The following is a 15951-nucleotide window of genomic DNA, read 5'->3' as shown; positions in this document are numbered from 1 at the left end:
GCTAATTGTAAATATCTGTATAATATACTGTATATTTTGTACATATTCATTGCATTCCATCATAAAGTGTAGTTTTGCTTGTAAATACAGTTTTCATTCACTTCCAACTGAGTTGGTCTGGCAAAGCAAATGTTGAAGAGGGGAATTTCAACCCACCACATAGGCTCATACTGGAGGGCTTTTAAGAAAGATTTCTGGGGGTTCCCAGAATAGTTTTGAAAAGAAAAGATTTTCCTTCTTTCTCTGAACAGAGTCACCACCCTCAATCAGTCTTCCTGGGGCAAGGATTGTGTGCTGTACTCCTTTCAAAGGAAACCAAAGTAGTTTAGGAGATGACCTGCACCACTGAAAAGTAGCTTGCCAACTGACAGAGCACACAGATATTACTAGGGTGGCTAAAGGAGACAGTGTCTGCAGGAACTTGACTAAATAAAGCTCTGGAGTCCTGGAAGGGCAACATCTCTTCTTTTCACGTCTATAAGCTGTGAGAGAACGTCAGTGGAAAAAAAAAGGCAGAAGGCACAAAAGCCGTCCCATAGAGAAATGAGGATGATTACTTCCAATGGCTTATGCAGAGTTGTAGTACAGCTGCTTTAAGGAATTGTTCAGGTGTCACAAATCTAATTCACAGAATTAGAAGAAAAATAAAAGGATTATCCAGTTCAGCCATACACATACCCAAAATATATGTCAGATATTTATCTTTTTCTTCCCCTTAAACTTCCTGTTGTGAAGATCCCACAACTTCCCCAGGCAAATTCTAGAGCTTCTCTTACAGTGTGAAAGATATTTTTCCTACTCTTGATTTTAAATATATTTTGTATATTTAAATCCATACTACTTGCCTTATCCTCCATATTTGTGACTAATAGACTAATCTTCTTTGTACCATCATTTAGATGTACACACATTATCTATACATACCTGTATGTTATAATGGACCTGTATTTATATGCTTACATTCAATTATTCTTCTTGTGTATTCATCTAGTAATATAATCTCTAGCCAAAACTATATATATCACTAGAGTGCTATACTCTCATGAAAACTGGAATTCTTTTTTCCAAATAGGTGCCTCTGTTTTTCACTGTACTGTTTTTCAATGTCTTACAGTGATAATGTTACAACAGGCTTTGTTCCCTTGCTTTTTCACATTCTATTCTCTCTATGTATTTCACATATGCATGCTGTCTTTCCTACCTGCAACACTGCTTTGAGAAAATAAGGCTTTACAACCTATTAATATCACGTAAGTTGGAACCAATCAATTTTTAGCCTCTTGGATCATGGTAAGAAGCAGAAGGCGAAATTGGAAAAGAAACAAATCTTTTCATAAAACACATTTCCTTATAACCTAACGTTCTGATATGAGCAATTAAATAATAAATCCCTCGAGGTTTTGCAAATTTATGGACAAACATCATCTGCCAATATATCAAGAATGCTTACTGGTAGTTTAGTGTCATCCACTTTGTCAAAGTAGTATCATCTGCTGCTCCCTCCTGGACACAACCAGGAGTGCACAGTTGCAAGAAAAACCGTACAAAATCAGGTAGGATTACAGAATAGTTTCACAAGAAAAAATATGCCTTCTTTTGTTTCTAATAGAAAACAAGCATAACATTTTCTGCTTTTGACTAAGATTTAGATGAGATTCAAGACTTTTCCATGCTATTTACTAGTATATCTAGAGTGGCTTCAGATTTCTGCATCTACAGAAATGACTCTGATTTATGCTTTTGTGCAAGACAGTTGCTGAAAACATACTAAACAATGCAAGTCTGTAACTGAAAATACCATTGGAACACAAAGCTGAATATCCAGGACTGTGTAGAATTAAATTGTACCTGGATTCCCATTCCTGCAACATGATCCCCATCTTTACCTTAGCAAAGTGAGGACAATCAATTTGAGAACAAAACCATGCTACCATAAAACAAGAGAGTGCTTTCACATTTCCTGTAGTCCAGTACAAACGATTGAGTCTGATTTGGTAATCCGTCCAATTCAAGGTTGTTTGAGGGGCCACACCATGGCAAAGAGGTTCAAAGCATTGGAGAATGATTAACTTAATCTACCTTCCTTGTTTGTTTGATGCTGTTTCACTCCAATGTGTGTCAACAAAACTTTGTGCAGTGACACACACAACTTTCAGCACCCTTCAACTGAGCCAAAATGGGGTCCAGAAAAACTGCCTTTCTCTTTCTTTTCCTGTTCAGCTCAGGTAAGAGTCCTTTGCCTTTTGCTTGCATAGGTGAGATGGGGGCAAAACAGTTGAAAATTCTATTTGGTGAAAGTAAGTTCCTGCATTACTGCATTACCACTTCACTGGACAATGATGGATTTGGGCCTTGCTGGCCAGTGAGAGTTATTGTTAAACAAAGTGAGAGCTGTGGTTTCTCCAATGTGATGTTTGTTAGAGACATCACAAACATACTCAGCCTTGGTGTCTGAGTGGCAAACTAATGGCTTCCTGCAAACATGACTTGTGGTCAGAAATGGGGGTACCCTTAGAAAGCAGCCCCAAAGCCTGGTAGGACACCTGTTGCCATCAGGGAGACATCTGTCTCTGGTTTCATCAGTCTATGAATCAAATACTAAAGCCACTTTTGGTGCCAAGTATGGCTGAGCACAGTGATTCTGATTTTACAATAGGAGTTTAAAAGTTCTTAAATATTTAAAATTTAAAATTAAATTATTATTTTATATTCCAACAATTTAACACTTTCTGCTGTTGAACAGTTACAAAAAAATGTTGTCCCTTGTTTTCCTGAGGGTGATAGGTAGAAATTTAATCTTTAAGTAACCTAGATCAACTTTTCCAGGAATATGTCTGGAATTCTTTTTTACAACTTCAAAAGTAGACAGGTGTTCCACTAATGGTAGTATGTGGATGTCAAGCTCATCTACAAATTTTGTAAGTAAATATTCCATATATTCAATCAGATCTTAAAATTATATATTGTGTCCTCTAGTACTTTAACATTGCATATCATTATATGGCCCTTAAATGACTTTTTAAAAGTGCTGCTAAAACTAGATCAGTACACTTTTATGATAGGTCAGACAGTTAATATCATGGAAAAACAGGGACATATCACTGCATGATTATGCTGGGTTATAAACTCGGGATGATAACACTAGCACTAGCTCCAAAGTGATGGCCCACAAAAATACCTAAAACTCTTATTTATGACTTCTGGATTAGTATTTGTCAAGTTTGTAAAGATATACATGTAAAAGAAGCAATTGGTTTGCTCAAATGTATTTGAATATTCTGTTCAGTTACTAGGTGTCATGTTGGAGTTTATAAAGACTTGAACTTTAGCCAGAATAACACACTCCCTGCTGCATTTTTCAATCAGTGGTACTATTTTTCAAGTTTACGCTTTGCAGTGTTTTTCAGGCAACTAACATTGCATTTCTTTTCTGTTATCTAAAGCTTCTGCTGACATGTCTTGCCTTTTGTCTTGTGTATGTCATCCAAAACTTTGTTTGTTCTTGAAACTATTGAATTAAATAATTTTTATGGTCACTGAAAAAGAATGATAACCAAAGTAAAAGAATTATGTCCAATGTAGAGCTCTTTGTACAAGCATGCAGTTTTAAGATTATCCAATAACGTTTGGAAAGGAATCTTTTCCTATTCTGGTTCCCAGTATTGGCCTCAGTTACCTTAGGATAAAAAAAGTCAGGAAAAGACTTGTTTGCTGAGTCCATCAGAGGAAATCGGTAGGCTCTTGGTGCTCCAAATAGTCCTCAGTGTCAGGAATTTCTTAAAACAGCACTGAGCAAAGTCTGAAAACAGTCATACAAGATTGCCATCAGGCCATAAATTCTGTTGCTTTCATCATATGAATGAGTGTCATGCAGAGGTAGGTGATGGATGATGGGAATTAATAACACCAGAGTGATGTTGGAGAGAATTGAGCCTGATATGGAAGTTTCCATTTAAAAAAATACAAATATTCACATCATTACTTGTGAGAATGCTGTACAAGATTATGAATTTCCTGTGTCTGTCAATACTAATCTGTCTTGGAAAATGAAACAATTGAGCAACGTACCTTCTGTAATCTTGTAATCTGCTGCTGGACATGGAAATAAACTTTTGTTTTGCTGTTTTTTCCTGTGCCATGTTACGTTCATATAGCTGTGATTTTTGTCAGCAGACCGGAATTGTGTCACAGCTTACAATCTTTTACCCAGAATTACACAAAATAAATGATGCTGTCACCTGTCAAAGATATGTGAAAAATTATACTCAAAGTATAATTCTTAACTTACAAATCTTAACTGCAGCATTCTAATGTCTGCTTTATTTTTGCTCCCATGCAGTGAAAGGAGATATACTGGATGACTACTTAAGAACAGATGGTGTTTGGATACTTACTCGAAATAAACAGTTTTACAAGACAAATAATGAACGAGAATGTGCAGAGAAATGTGAAGCAGAAAGGAATTTTAATTGCAGGTAATTTTTACTGAATCTTAACACTATGTCATTGTGGGTATCTGCTTATCAATGATATTTTCCTACTGTTGCTTGTGGAACCAAAATCCTCATCCTGCTGCAGTGCCACTTATGGCAGTATCTCCCATGCCTGTGCCTATAGCTTGTGGTTTATCTCCACCCATAAATTACTGTGAGATCAACTAGAGGGTGGATTTACAACGTTTTACTCATTCTGTGGCAAATGCTCCGGTTCCTGCTCTTTTCTAATATTATGTGGAGAAATGCTTGCATGTCTTTAGCAGGATGCTTCCTTGCTTCACAAAGTAAGGGTGAGATGTTTCTTAATCATTCTAAGGAGGGAAGCTAACATGAGCAGCTAGGATGCTGTTGATATTGTTTTGCCAATGCAGTAACTAGTTTCCCAGCAGTAACTTATTCATGTAGTCATGCATAGTCATACATTCTGAAAAGTTCAGCCACTTTACAGAAGTGGAAAACATAAGTCTCTTATTCAGTGCAGTATCCAAAAGGTATCAATAGATACAAGCTAATGCTAGTAAATGAATAATTTATAGAAAAATAATAGCAAGTTGAATAATTTGGATTGAATGAGAAGTATTGCTTCCTATGCCAATGTTGCTTCCTTCTCAACAGGGCCTTCCTATTCACCAGGAAAAAGCTAGAGTGTTTAACACTAGCTGAAAATACCAATATGACAGTGACATTCAACAGCATGGATGCAGTTCTTTATGAGAAGAAAAGTATGTATACAGTAAAATGCTGCATATTTGCATGTTAATCCCATTTAACTACATCCTTGCATTCACTGCCACACTGCCGGAACAAACTGTTGCAGGTGGTGACAGCTTTAGCGAGGTGGGCCTTCACCTGTGATAAACTGCATTGAAACTGCCAACAAATCTCAGATACAGCATCAAGACACTTTATATTTCACTCCTCTAGCCATGTGTTACTGGGACTAGGCAGAATAAGCATGCTCCAAAGCAAAAATCATGCATTTCTCTGCCCTTCAAGTATTTAGTCCTCTGCTTCATGGAGCCTGTGGAGTCCTTGGCTATATATATTTTCAAGACTATTGGATTAGCTATTTCTATGTACCCACTTCTGTAATTTTATGTGTCAATAAGTGACTGAAATATTTTATTTACTTATAATTGTGCTTTTAAAATAATTATAATTAAATGTTCCCCTTTTGTAGCCTGTTTTGTTGCTTCTTAATTCTTGATGCATACCAGGCTTAGATAAGTAGCTTGATTTTAATATCATTTTTTGAAATAATTAATGCTTTTCCAAATTTTGAATAAATGCTACATATCTGGAAAAAAATATTTTAAACTAGACTAATTTACCAGGTTTTGTGGGAACATAGACAACACAGTCACAAACATTAACTTCAATGACTCTTCCAGAAATAAGTTCCTATTACTAACTGACATGTAAGATGAAGAGTGAACCTTTCTTGTAAGAAGATTTAAGTTAATTTGAAAATATGATTATTTTCAGTCTCTTTATAACTGAAAGCATTTGAAAAGTACACAGAAAAATGAAACTTGGATGCCTAATCATAATGCAGGTCTCCTTTGCCATATCAATTTTTTAAAGAAAAGGCAGTTCATGTCCAAATTCCCAGCTAATATAAATTGATAAAGTTCTGATGAATAATTTAACACCTGATGGAGATTTGTCTCAGACAACAAAACACCTAGAATGTTAACATGTAAACAGTTGCATCCTAGTTATTCTACTACTAGAGTGGAAAAGAGGTTGCCAAGTTCATGGCAGCGGGTGCAATTCAGTTTGTAACAGGTATCTTCAGTAAGTACTAGTTCAACACTTAGCTGATTATCAGCCAGTGACGTTTTGTCCTTGTGGTGAAATATTTGTTCCTTGATGTCTTCACTATGCTGATGAGAAGTGGATTTTTCTCACCACTTTTCCTGAACTTGCAGTTTATGTTTAGCTTGGGCACATTAATAAAGCCTTGAAAGCCATGAACAGGACTGAAGGAAATGTCACCCTGCAAGTTCACTGCAGGAGATACTGTGTCTGATTACTCACAGAAAGAGACCAGCTCATGAGCCTGTAGATGCCTGGCATGGCAGGGGGTCCTCTATGAAGGGAGGCACTTGTCTGAGTGTCAGGCCTGGCACAGAGCCACAGTTATGATGTCATTCCACAGGGACTCCAAGCATACAATTTAGACAAAATAGGAATCCTCCTCTCTTGCCTTCACTGCCATCACTGTGTGAACTGTCAGAGCAGATGTGTTAATCTGCAGCCCTCTACAGAGTTACCAGTCTTCTGATATACCTGGGAAATCATTTCTGATAATTTTAAGAGCTCTTCTCAGCCACTGCCACTGAACACTGAATAGAAATTAAGTCTCCTTCATAGTTAGCATCAATCAACGTCACTGAAAGTTGCTGCAATCAGGCACTGCCATAGCTTTCACAATAGGTCACAGATACCAAATCTCTTCATGTAGAATATAGGGGGGGTTCCCCCATTTTGCTAATGGTAGTGGTTCTTTCAAGCAACCCAACCCATACATGGGATGTCATCCAGATGGACCCATACAGGTTGGAGAAGTGGGCCCAGGTGAACCTCATGAGGTTCAACAAGGCCAAGTGAAAGGTCTTGCACCTGGGCTGGGACAATCCCAATGATCAATACAGGTTGGGGGGATGATAGAATAGAGAGCAACCCTGCAGAAAAAGACTTGGGGGTGTGGATAGATGAAAAACTGGACTTGAGCCTTCAGTGCGCATTTGCAGCCCAGAAGACCAATCACATCCTGGGCTGCATCAAAAGAAGCATGACCAGCAGGACAAGTGAGGTAATTTTGCCACTCTGCTCTGGTGAGACCTCACCTGGAGTACTCTGGGGCCCTCAACAGAAGAAGGACTTAGATCTGTTGGAGTGGGTCTAGAGGTGGGCCACAAAAATTATCAGAGGGCTGGAGCACCTCTCCTACAGAGACAGGCTGAAAGAGTTGAGGTTATTCAGCCTGAAGAAGGCTCTGGGAAGACCTTACATCAGCCTTCCTGTACCTGAAGAGGGCCTGCAAGAAAACTGGAGAGGGACTATTTACAAGGGTATGTAGCAATAGGACAAGAGCAGCCTTACAGACTGCATTTTCATTTAATGACTTATCAGGTGTTGTTTTCTCATAATTCAGTATTCTTGCATTCCACAGCAACCTGGGAACTGCCTCTCTCTTCTTCATCTCCTGGCAGTTTAGGAGACCCACTTTACATGTGTCCCCACATGCAGGGGACACACTTCCTCCCTTGGCTACGCCATTCAGCTCCCATGCTGCGTTTTTACAGCACATTACCTCTGCCTTTTTACATTTATCTCTCTGTGAAAGTCTGCTTCAGTAGCAAGTGCTTTCAGCACTTTTTCTTTTTTTGGGATAGTTTTATATTGCCAGTTTTTTTTTCAAACAAGGGATGTGGAATCATCTTCCTTCTATTTTACGATAGCAGAAATGTGTCTCATTCCTTTTGAAAAATCACAGCCATCACTGATAACTTTGTGAAATTGACCCTTAAACCAGACATATTTCTCAGAAGTCTGTTAAAGTGCATTGTAAAAGTCAGACTTGCTTTCCTAGAAGCAATCTAATTACCACAGCCAGCATCACCCAGCCTGAACTTGAACTTGCAAATAATGACGCTTAGTTTCCTTAAGCCTTTGAAAAGTTTTCTGTCCTCACTGTGGTGCCTCAGCACCATGATACAGCTGGAGTAAAACTCTTTTCTGCTCAGATATGACAGAGTTTGTTCCACTTGGAGAAAGCTATCTTCAGGACATTTTATAACTGACACTCTCTTAGATTCATGGTGACTGTTCAATCTCACCTATACCTGACTCAGATCTTGGAGTTTGTAAGGTCTACTCTCGCAACAGTCCTTGCCAGAGCTTATTGTCTTTGGGAGTGGATTCAAAATACCTGTAGAAAACATCAACTTTAAAGCCAAAAAGGTTCGTTCTTCTGTGACTATAAGAGTTTGACTGTGCTGGGCCACCCCATGTTATGTACTTACATTTTACTCTAGCACAGACACTTTAGGATCTATATGCAGGCCATACACCATAATGGCAGTAATTATTGCAAGGTGTCCTAACAAGACTCAGATTTTCCTATCAGATTGGTCTCCTGTTCTTGTTCTAACATTTCCATGGTATATTTTGAGGTTTAGGGGAATCCTTCTTGTGCAAGCAAGTTGATGGAAGGGGAAATCAGGGTCACTTCCTGCAATAGCTGGTCATTTTTCAGTGTCCATTGTTAATAAAAGCATCATTGACATGTGTGGTGGTTTGAAAGGGAAGGCTCTGCTTTCCCTCCCCCACTGAGAAAGAAACCACGGCTAAACCCAGTCGGAGAAATGAGATTATATTTTACAAGGAAACAGATTCTATGTAACACAACAAATACAGGTATTTTACAGTATATACAGGAATATACATCCAATGAACTCAACCAGAAACCAGACCCCCCCACAGAGGGGGCTTCCCCCTGTGCCCCCTTCACCCCCCTACTTCCCTTCTCCCCCAAAGAGGTAGAAGAAGAGACGAGGACGGTTAACAGGGCAGGAAAGGAAGAAAGGCCTTGCACAGGAGTTAGTATCTTATCTTAGTTGGCCAGAATCCCAGAAGCAGATCCAGCCGAGAGGGACAGCGAAGGAAGGAAGACTGAGAGAAAGTTCCCAACTCCCCTGGGTCCAATCTCTCCTCCCACAATCCTACCAATGAAATTCGTTTAGAAAACCAAAATATTTTACAAACATTTAGCCAGTGTGCCCCTTCCTTAAAGGCACAGCATCAAACAGCCACAATCCACCCCTTCTAAACAATTTCATTGGTCGTTCGCACTGTCCATCCAATCGGAAACAATATTTACAGCTCGTGAGTAAAGTTCATAGTCCGTTCCGACTATACTCAGATGTAGATGATTCAGAAGTCCTAAAAAAGTCAGGAAATAAGAGAATGGAAACCAGCTTGTCTCTCCGCAGACGAAGTGAAGAAAAGGCAAACAGGAACACAGGGACTCTCAGTTGACTCAGGGCTCTCAGGGTTCATGCACTGTAGATTCCTCAGGGATTCTTCCTTTGGGCGCGTTGTAGCTGTACAACAGTCTGAAATTAAGCTCTTTCAGCTAAAGTTAAATTTCTTTGTGGAATACACTGAATTTGACCATTCTCCTGCATTACCCAATAAGTGTGACCCGGACCTTCTGCTGAAACCACCCCTCGGACAGGTTTAGCCTCTCCTGAGGGTGAAAATACCCAAACAGTTTTACCTAACAGATTCTTTTCTCTAACAACAGGAACTCTATCACCTTCTACTCTCCGTAGCAGATCTGAATGTGCCGGTCCAGCTCGATTCACTGAACCTCTACTATTCACCAGCCAGGTTGCTTGTGCTAAATGTTTCTCCCAGTTTTTCAAAGATCCACCTCCCATGGCTTTGAGAGTGGTCTTCAACAAACCATTGTAGCGTTCAATCTTCCCTGCAGCCGGTGCATAGTAAGGAATATGGAAAATCCACTCAATACCATGCTCTTTTGCCCAGCTCTTTACAAGGTTGTTCTTGAAATGAGTTCTGTTGTCTGACTCAATCCTCTCTGGAGTTCCGTGTCTCCACAGGATCTGTCTCTCCAGACCGAGAATGGTGTTGCGTGCAGTTGCATGTGGAACTGCATAAGTTTCCAGCCATCCAGTGTTTGCCTCTACCATAGTAAGCACGTATTGCTTACCAGAACGAGAACGTGGTAGAGTGATGTAGTCAATCTGCCAGGCTTCACCATACCTGTACTTGGACCATCTGTCACCATACCACAAGGGCTTAATTCGCTTTGCCTGCTTAATAGCAGCACAAATGTCACAGTCATGGATGACTTGTGTGATGGCATCCATAGAAATATCTATGGATCTGTCACGAGCCCATTGGTATGTTGCATCTCTGCCTTGATGTCCTGACGAATCGTGAGCCCACCGAGCTAAGAATATCTCACCTCGGTGTTTCCAGTCAAGATCAAGTTCAGAGTCCTTGTCTACTTGAGAAACTCTTGCAGCTAAATCTGCCTGATGGTTGTGCTGCTGTTCCTCAGTAGCTTTGCTCTTAGGAATGTGAGCATCAATGTGTCTCACTTTCACTGGAATTCTCTCGATTCGATCAGCAATGTCTTGCCACAGGTCAGCTGCCCAGATGGGTTTTCCTTTCCTCTGCCAGCCACTCTTCTTCCAGTTCTTTAGCCAACCCCATAGAGCATTGGCTACCATCCAGGAGTCGGTGTAGAGATAAAGCTTTGGCCATCTCTCACGTTCAGCTACGTCGAGAGCTAGCTGGACAGCTTTTACCTCTGCAAACTGACTGGATTCTCCTTCTCCATCCTTCGCCTCTGCAACTCGGCGTGTTGGACTCCACACTGCAGACTTCCACCTTCGCTTGTTCCCGACAAGACGACAGGAACCGTCTGTGAACAAAGCATATTTCTTCTCATCATCTGAAAGGTCATTGTAAGGAGGAGCTTCCTCAGCACGAGTTACTCTCTCCTCCGGAGGTTTAGTACAGTTGGTACCTTCAGGCCAACTTGAGATCACTTCCACCAGACCAGGTCTTTCAAGATTTCCCATTCGAGCTCTCTGTGTTATCAGAGCCATCCACTTGGACCAGGTGGAATCTGTAGCATGATGTGGTGTGGAACCCTTGCCTTTGAACATCCAATTCAAAACTGGTAATCTGGGAGCTAAGAGAAGTTGTGATTCAGTTCCAATCACTTCAGAAACTGCTTTCACTCCTTCATAGGCAGCTAGAATCTCTTTCTCTGTTGGAGTGTAATTAGCCTCTGAACCTCTGTAACCTCGACTCCAGAAGCCAAGAGGTCGTCCACGTGTCTCACCTGGAGCTTTTTGCCACAAGCACCAGGTTGGACCATTGTCACCTGCAGCCGTGTACAAAATGTTCTTAATGTCTGGACCATCTCGGACAGGTCCCAGACCCACTGCTTGTACCACTTCTTGCTTTATCTGGTCAAAGGCTGCTTGCTGTTCAGGTCCCCAGTGGAAACTGTTCCTCTTTCGAGTCACATCATACAGAGGTTTCACAATCTGGCTGTATCCAGGAATGTGTAGTCTCCAAAATCCCACTATCCCCAAGAAACGTAGAGTTTCTTGCTTGTTCGTGGGATTTGCCATGGTAGAGACTCTGTTTACCACATCCACTGGAATGTGTCGGCATCCATCCTGCCACTGCACTCCCAGAAACTGGATCTCTGTGGTAGGACCCTTCACCTTGTCTCTCTTGATGGCAAAACTAGCATTCAGAAGAATGTCCATGATTTTGTTACCTTTCTCGAAGACTTCCTCAGCAGTTTTGCCCCAGACGATGATATCCTCGATGAACTGGATGTGTTCTGGAGCACCACCTTCCTCCAGAGCATCGTGGATTACTGCATGACAGATGCTGGAGCTGTGGATCCAGCCCATTGGCAGTCTGTTGAAAGTGTACTGGATTCCTCTCCAGGTGAAAGCAAACTGAGGCCTGCATTCCTCTGCTATGGGAATAGAGAAGAATGCATTAGCAATGTCTATGGTAGCATACCATTTGGCCTCTTTGGATTCCAGCTCGTTCTGGAGTTCCATTATGTCTGGTACTGCTGCACTCATAGGCGGTGTTACTTCATTCAGGGCTCGGTAGTCCACTGTCAGACGCCAGTCTCCATTCGGCTTTCGCACAGGCCACACTGGACTGTTGAAAGGTGAATGAGTTTTGCTGATGACTTTCTGACTCTCCAGCTGACGAATCAGATTCTGAATGGGCAACAAAGAGTCACGGTTGGTTCTGTATTGTCTGTGATGCACAGTCTGAGAAGCAACTGGCAACTTAATGTCCTGAATCTTGTGTTGTCCCACAACTGCAGATTCATCAGAGAGTTCAGGTCTAGCAGACAGCTTCAGCTTTTGTCCATCAATTTCTACAGAAGCTACTCCAAAAGCCCATTTGTAACCTTTAGGGTCCTTGAAACGCCCTTCTCTCAGAAAATCAATTCCCAAAATACAAGGTGCATCAGGTCCGGTCACAACTGTATGCTTCTTCCACTGCTTACCAGTTAAACTTATATTAACCTCTACCTTACTTAACTCTTGAGATCCACCAGTGACTCCCAGAACAGTTATGGACTCTGATCCCTGATAATTTGATGGCAATATGGTGCACTGAGCTCCTGTGTCAACCAAGGCCCTGTACTTCCGAAAGTGTGAAGTGCCAGGCCACTGGATGTACACATCCCAATAGATTCTGTTATCTCCATTATCCCTCTCCTCCCCCTGGCGGGAGGCAGGGCACCCCTAATTGTGGGGAACATTTCCACAGGTGCAACGAGCACACTGTGCAGTGTTAGAACTGGAGTCACTGTTGGAGCTGTCATTGTTGTCCTGGGGAACTGTGGAAGTAACAGCTACCCTTCTGGTATTGCTACCCTGGGTTCTGCCACTTTGCAGTTCCCTCAGTCTCCTGAAAAGATTAGAAGTTGGTTGGCCATCCCACCTGTTCATGTTCTCACCAAACTGATCACGTAGAGTTATCCAAATGGTCCTACGTGATTGCCTTGGTGGTCTGTTTTGGTTTGGCCTGTTTTGGAATGACCTCCTAGGAGGATGTCTATTCCTCACAGCTGAAACCTGCACCCACCTGGAGGAAGAAATGGAATTATCTCTTTGTGCCAATTGGCATATGGAATCCTTGAGCTCTTTCATGCAATTCTCAATTTTTCCAGACAGCGTTTCAATGGCTGAAACCAAAGACACACGTGTCATGCTATCATCCAATTGTCTTAGTTGATCAGTGAATTGGCCAACCGTAGGAGGATCTCCACCATAATTTCTTGCCACAATTCTACTTGCCAGAATGTTTGCATAATTGGAAGGAGCAAGTTTGATGAGCTTTTTAGCAAGACCAACTGCCACAGGAATGTCGTCAGGATTCAGAGTATCATGGTCACCATAGAGTATCTCTCTAATGGCAAACTCTCTCAGACGCTTAATTCCCTCATCTATGGTAGTCCAGGGCTTAGGATTCCATGGAAGATCATCTCGGGAAGGGTATCTCAGGGAAACCGCCATTAAAAGGCGTATCCACAGATTAACCTTACCGAGAATCTTGGCTAGATGTCTGTCTATTCCATTATCCTTTGAGAGAGTTCCTAGCTGGGCTGCTGACTTGTCTCCAACTATTAGAGCTGGAGCACCTGTATCATAACACCTAGCGAGCCAAGATAGGATGGGTTCCTTATCTGCCCTGAGGTAATCTTTGCGGACATTGCGAATCTCCTCCCTTGGTGATGAGCAGCTCTGCAGGTCATCCTCTTCTTCATCTATCACATCTTCCTGAACCTTTTGTCCCCATAATCCTGCTGTCACTCTCCTAAAGATCTCTTTAAGCTGAGAAGCACCACTGCCAGCTGCTGTCTTAGCTGCATCTCCATCCTGTGATGATCTCAATAACTCAGCTATATCTCTAAGGCGAACCTTCTCTTCATCTCCAGCAGGCCCTTTCCTAGCAGAGGTTCCCTCACCAGGATCAGCCTGTTTAGAGGAGGTTCCCTCACCGGGATCAGTCTCCTGCTCTTCTCCTCCATTAGCTCCACTAGCTCCTGGATCAGCTTTGGCCTTTCCACCTCTGGTCTTTAAGACTGCTACTTGTTTAACTGGAGCTGTGTTTGAATTTACAGCCATCCTGATAGAAGCTGACAGGTCCTGATCTAAATCAGCCGCCGTGGGGGCCCCTTCCAGTCCTGTCATGGCGGACGGAAATGACCTTGCCTCACTACCGGTCGCCATCTTGGGAATGGGAGCTGCCCCTGGCTGCTTGCCAAAGTCATAGAGTGGAGCATTTAAGGCTGCTTTGCCAACAGGTTTTGCTATTTTTCTAACTGATGCAGCCCCTTCCTCGTCACTCGAGGACTCTGGGGCAGATTTAGAGGAACGCCTACGCTTCCTAGATTTTTGCTTAATCACAAAACATGGTCGAGAAACCTTTTTCTCTCTATGCAGAGCCCACAGCAGATAGACATTAATTATCAGCAACAGCAGGATTACACCCGTCAAATAAATCACCTTAAGATCCCAGACAGCACTTAAAGTTACTCTTTGACCTCCTGAAGTGTTAAACTCCCTTATCTCGATCGGCAGAGTGGAAGACGTTCTATTGCCGTAATTAGTGAGCCGAAAAAAACCCAAACAGTGTTTATACAACAGCTGGATCCTATGCATAAACCACAAATAGATTTTACGCATTAAATATTTACCTATCTGGTCTAACATCAACCCGATGCAGTACCGGTAGACCAATATAGAACACACAGAAAACAGCAACTGCTTAAAAACCCACAACATCTTAATTTCGTTTCTCCGGCTGAGACAAGCAATAAATCAACTTAATTACTTAATTACCCGGCCCCACGTTGGGCGCCAATAAAAAAAAGTGTGGTGGTTTGAAAGGGAAGGCTCTGCTTTCCCTCCCCCACTGAGAAAGAAACCACGGCTAAACCCAGTCGGAGAAATGAGATTATATTTTACAAGGAAACAGATTCTATGTAACACAACAAATACAGGTATTTTACAGTATATACAGGAATATACATCCAATGAACTCAACCAGAAACCAGACCCCCCCACAGAGGGGGCTTCCCCCTGTGCCCCCTTCACCCCCCTACTTCCCTTCTCCCCCAAAGAGGTAGAAGAAGAGACGAGGACGGTTAACAGGGCAGGAAAGGAAGAAAGGCCTTGCACAGGAGTTAGTATCTTATCTTAGTTGGCCAGAATCCCAGAAGCAGATCCAGCCGAGAGGGACAGCGAAGGAAGGAAGACTGAGAGAAAGTTCCCAACTCCCCTGGGTCCAATCTCTCCTCCCACAATCCTACCAATGAAATTCGTTTAGAAAACCAAAATATTTTACAAACATTTAGCCAGTGTGCCCCTTCCTTAAAGGCACAGCATCAAACGGCCACAACATGCTTTGCATTTTCTCTGCCTTGACGCTAACTGCTCCCTTTGCAGCATGCGGGACCCGCGGGTTTCTCGGCACTCGACTGAGACCGGCTCCTGCCGATTCTCCACGTGCTCGGGATCGCTTGGGCTCCCTGCGTTTTGCTGGGGCAGTTTAAGAGCCGGCGGGACTGCGCAGCGGTCCCATTTCAGCTGCCCTCTTGCTCAGACACGTGCGCCGCCGCACTTCTCCTAAAACTTTGCCCAGCAGGTGCCGCGGGCAGGGCTGGCCATGGTGGTAACTCGCCGCAAAAACGCCTTTAAAAAATCAGTCTCGACTCAGACTGAGGGGGAATATAAGCAGGTAGGTAAGTGTCATAAGCAAGAGATAGGTGTCCAGGCATCTGGCTGCAGACAGTGCTGGAGCCTGGCGCTTGAGATGCAGGGTAGTGGGGACAACTCCTGCATAACATGTGAGCAGA

The 15951-nt window shown here is 42.4% G+C and overlaps 1 protein-coding gene across 1 annotated transcript in view; it reads left to right on the top strand.

The window, feature by feature from the left end:
- Nucleotides 1-2260: 2260 nt before the first annotated feature.
- The window catches only part of LOC104307728 (plasminogen), a 36233-nt gene continuing 22542 nt past the window's right edge, over nucleotides 2261-15951 (top strand). Inside the window, exons 1-3 of the mRNA XM_054162511.1 lie at nucleotides 2261-2297; nucleotides 4340-4475; nucleotides 5112-5218. Coding sequence (XP_054018486.1) covers nucleotides 2261-2297; nucleotides 4340-4475; nucleotides 5112-5218 — 280 coding nt within the window. The remainder of the gene's footprint in view (nucleotides 2298-4339; nucleotides 4476-5111; nucleotides 5219-15951) is intronic.

Source organism: Dryobates pubescens, chromosome 6 (genome assembly GCF_014839835.1).
Source record: "Dryobates pubescens isolate bDryPub1 chromosome 6, bDryPub1.pri, whole genome shotgun sequence".
NCBI classification, from domain to species: Eukaryota; Metazoa; Chordata; class Aves; order Piciformes; family Picidae; genus Dryobates; species Dryobates pubescens.
The sequence above is the reverse complement of the archived record's forward strand: the minus strand, read 5'-3'. Positions and strand labels throughout refer to the sequence as shown.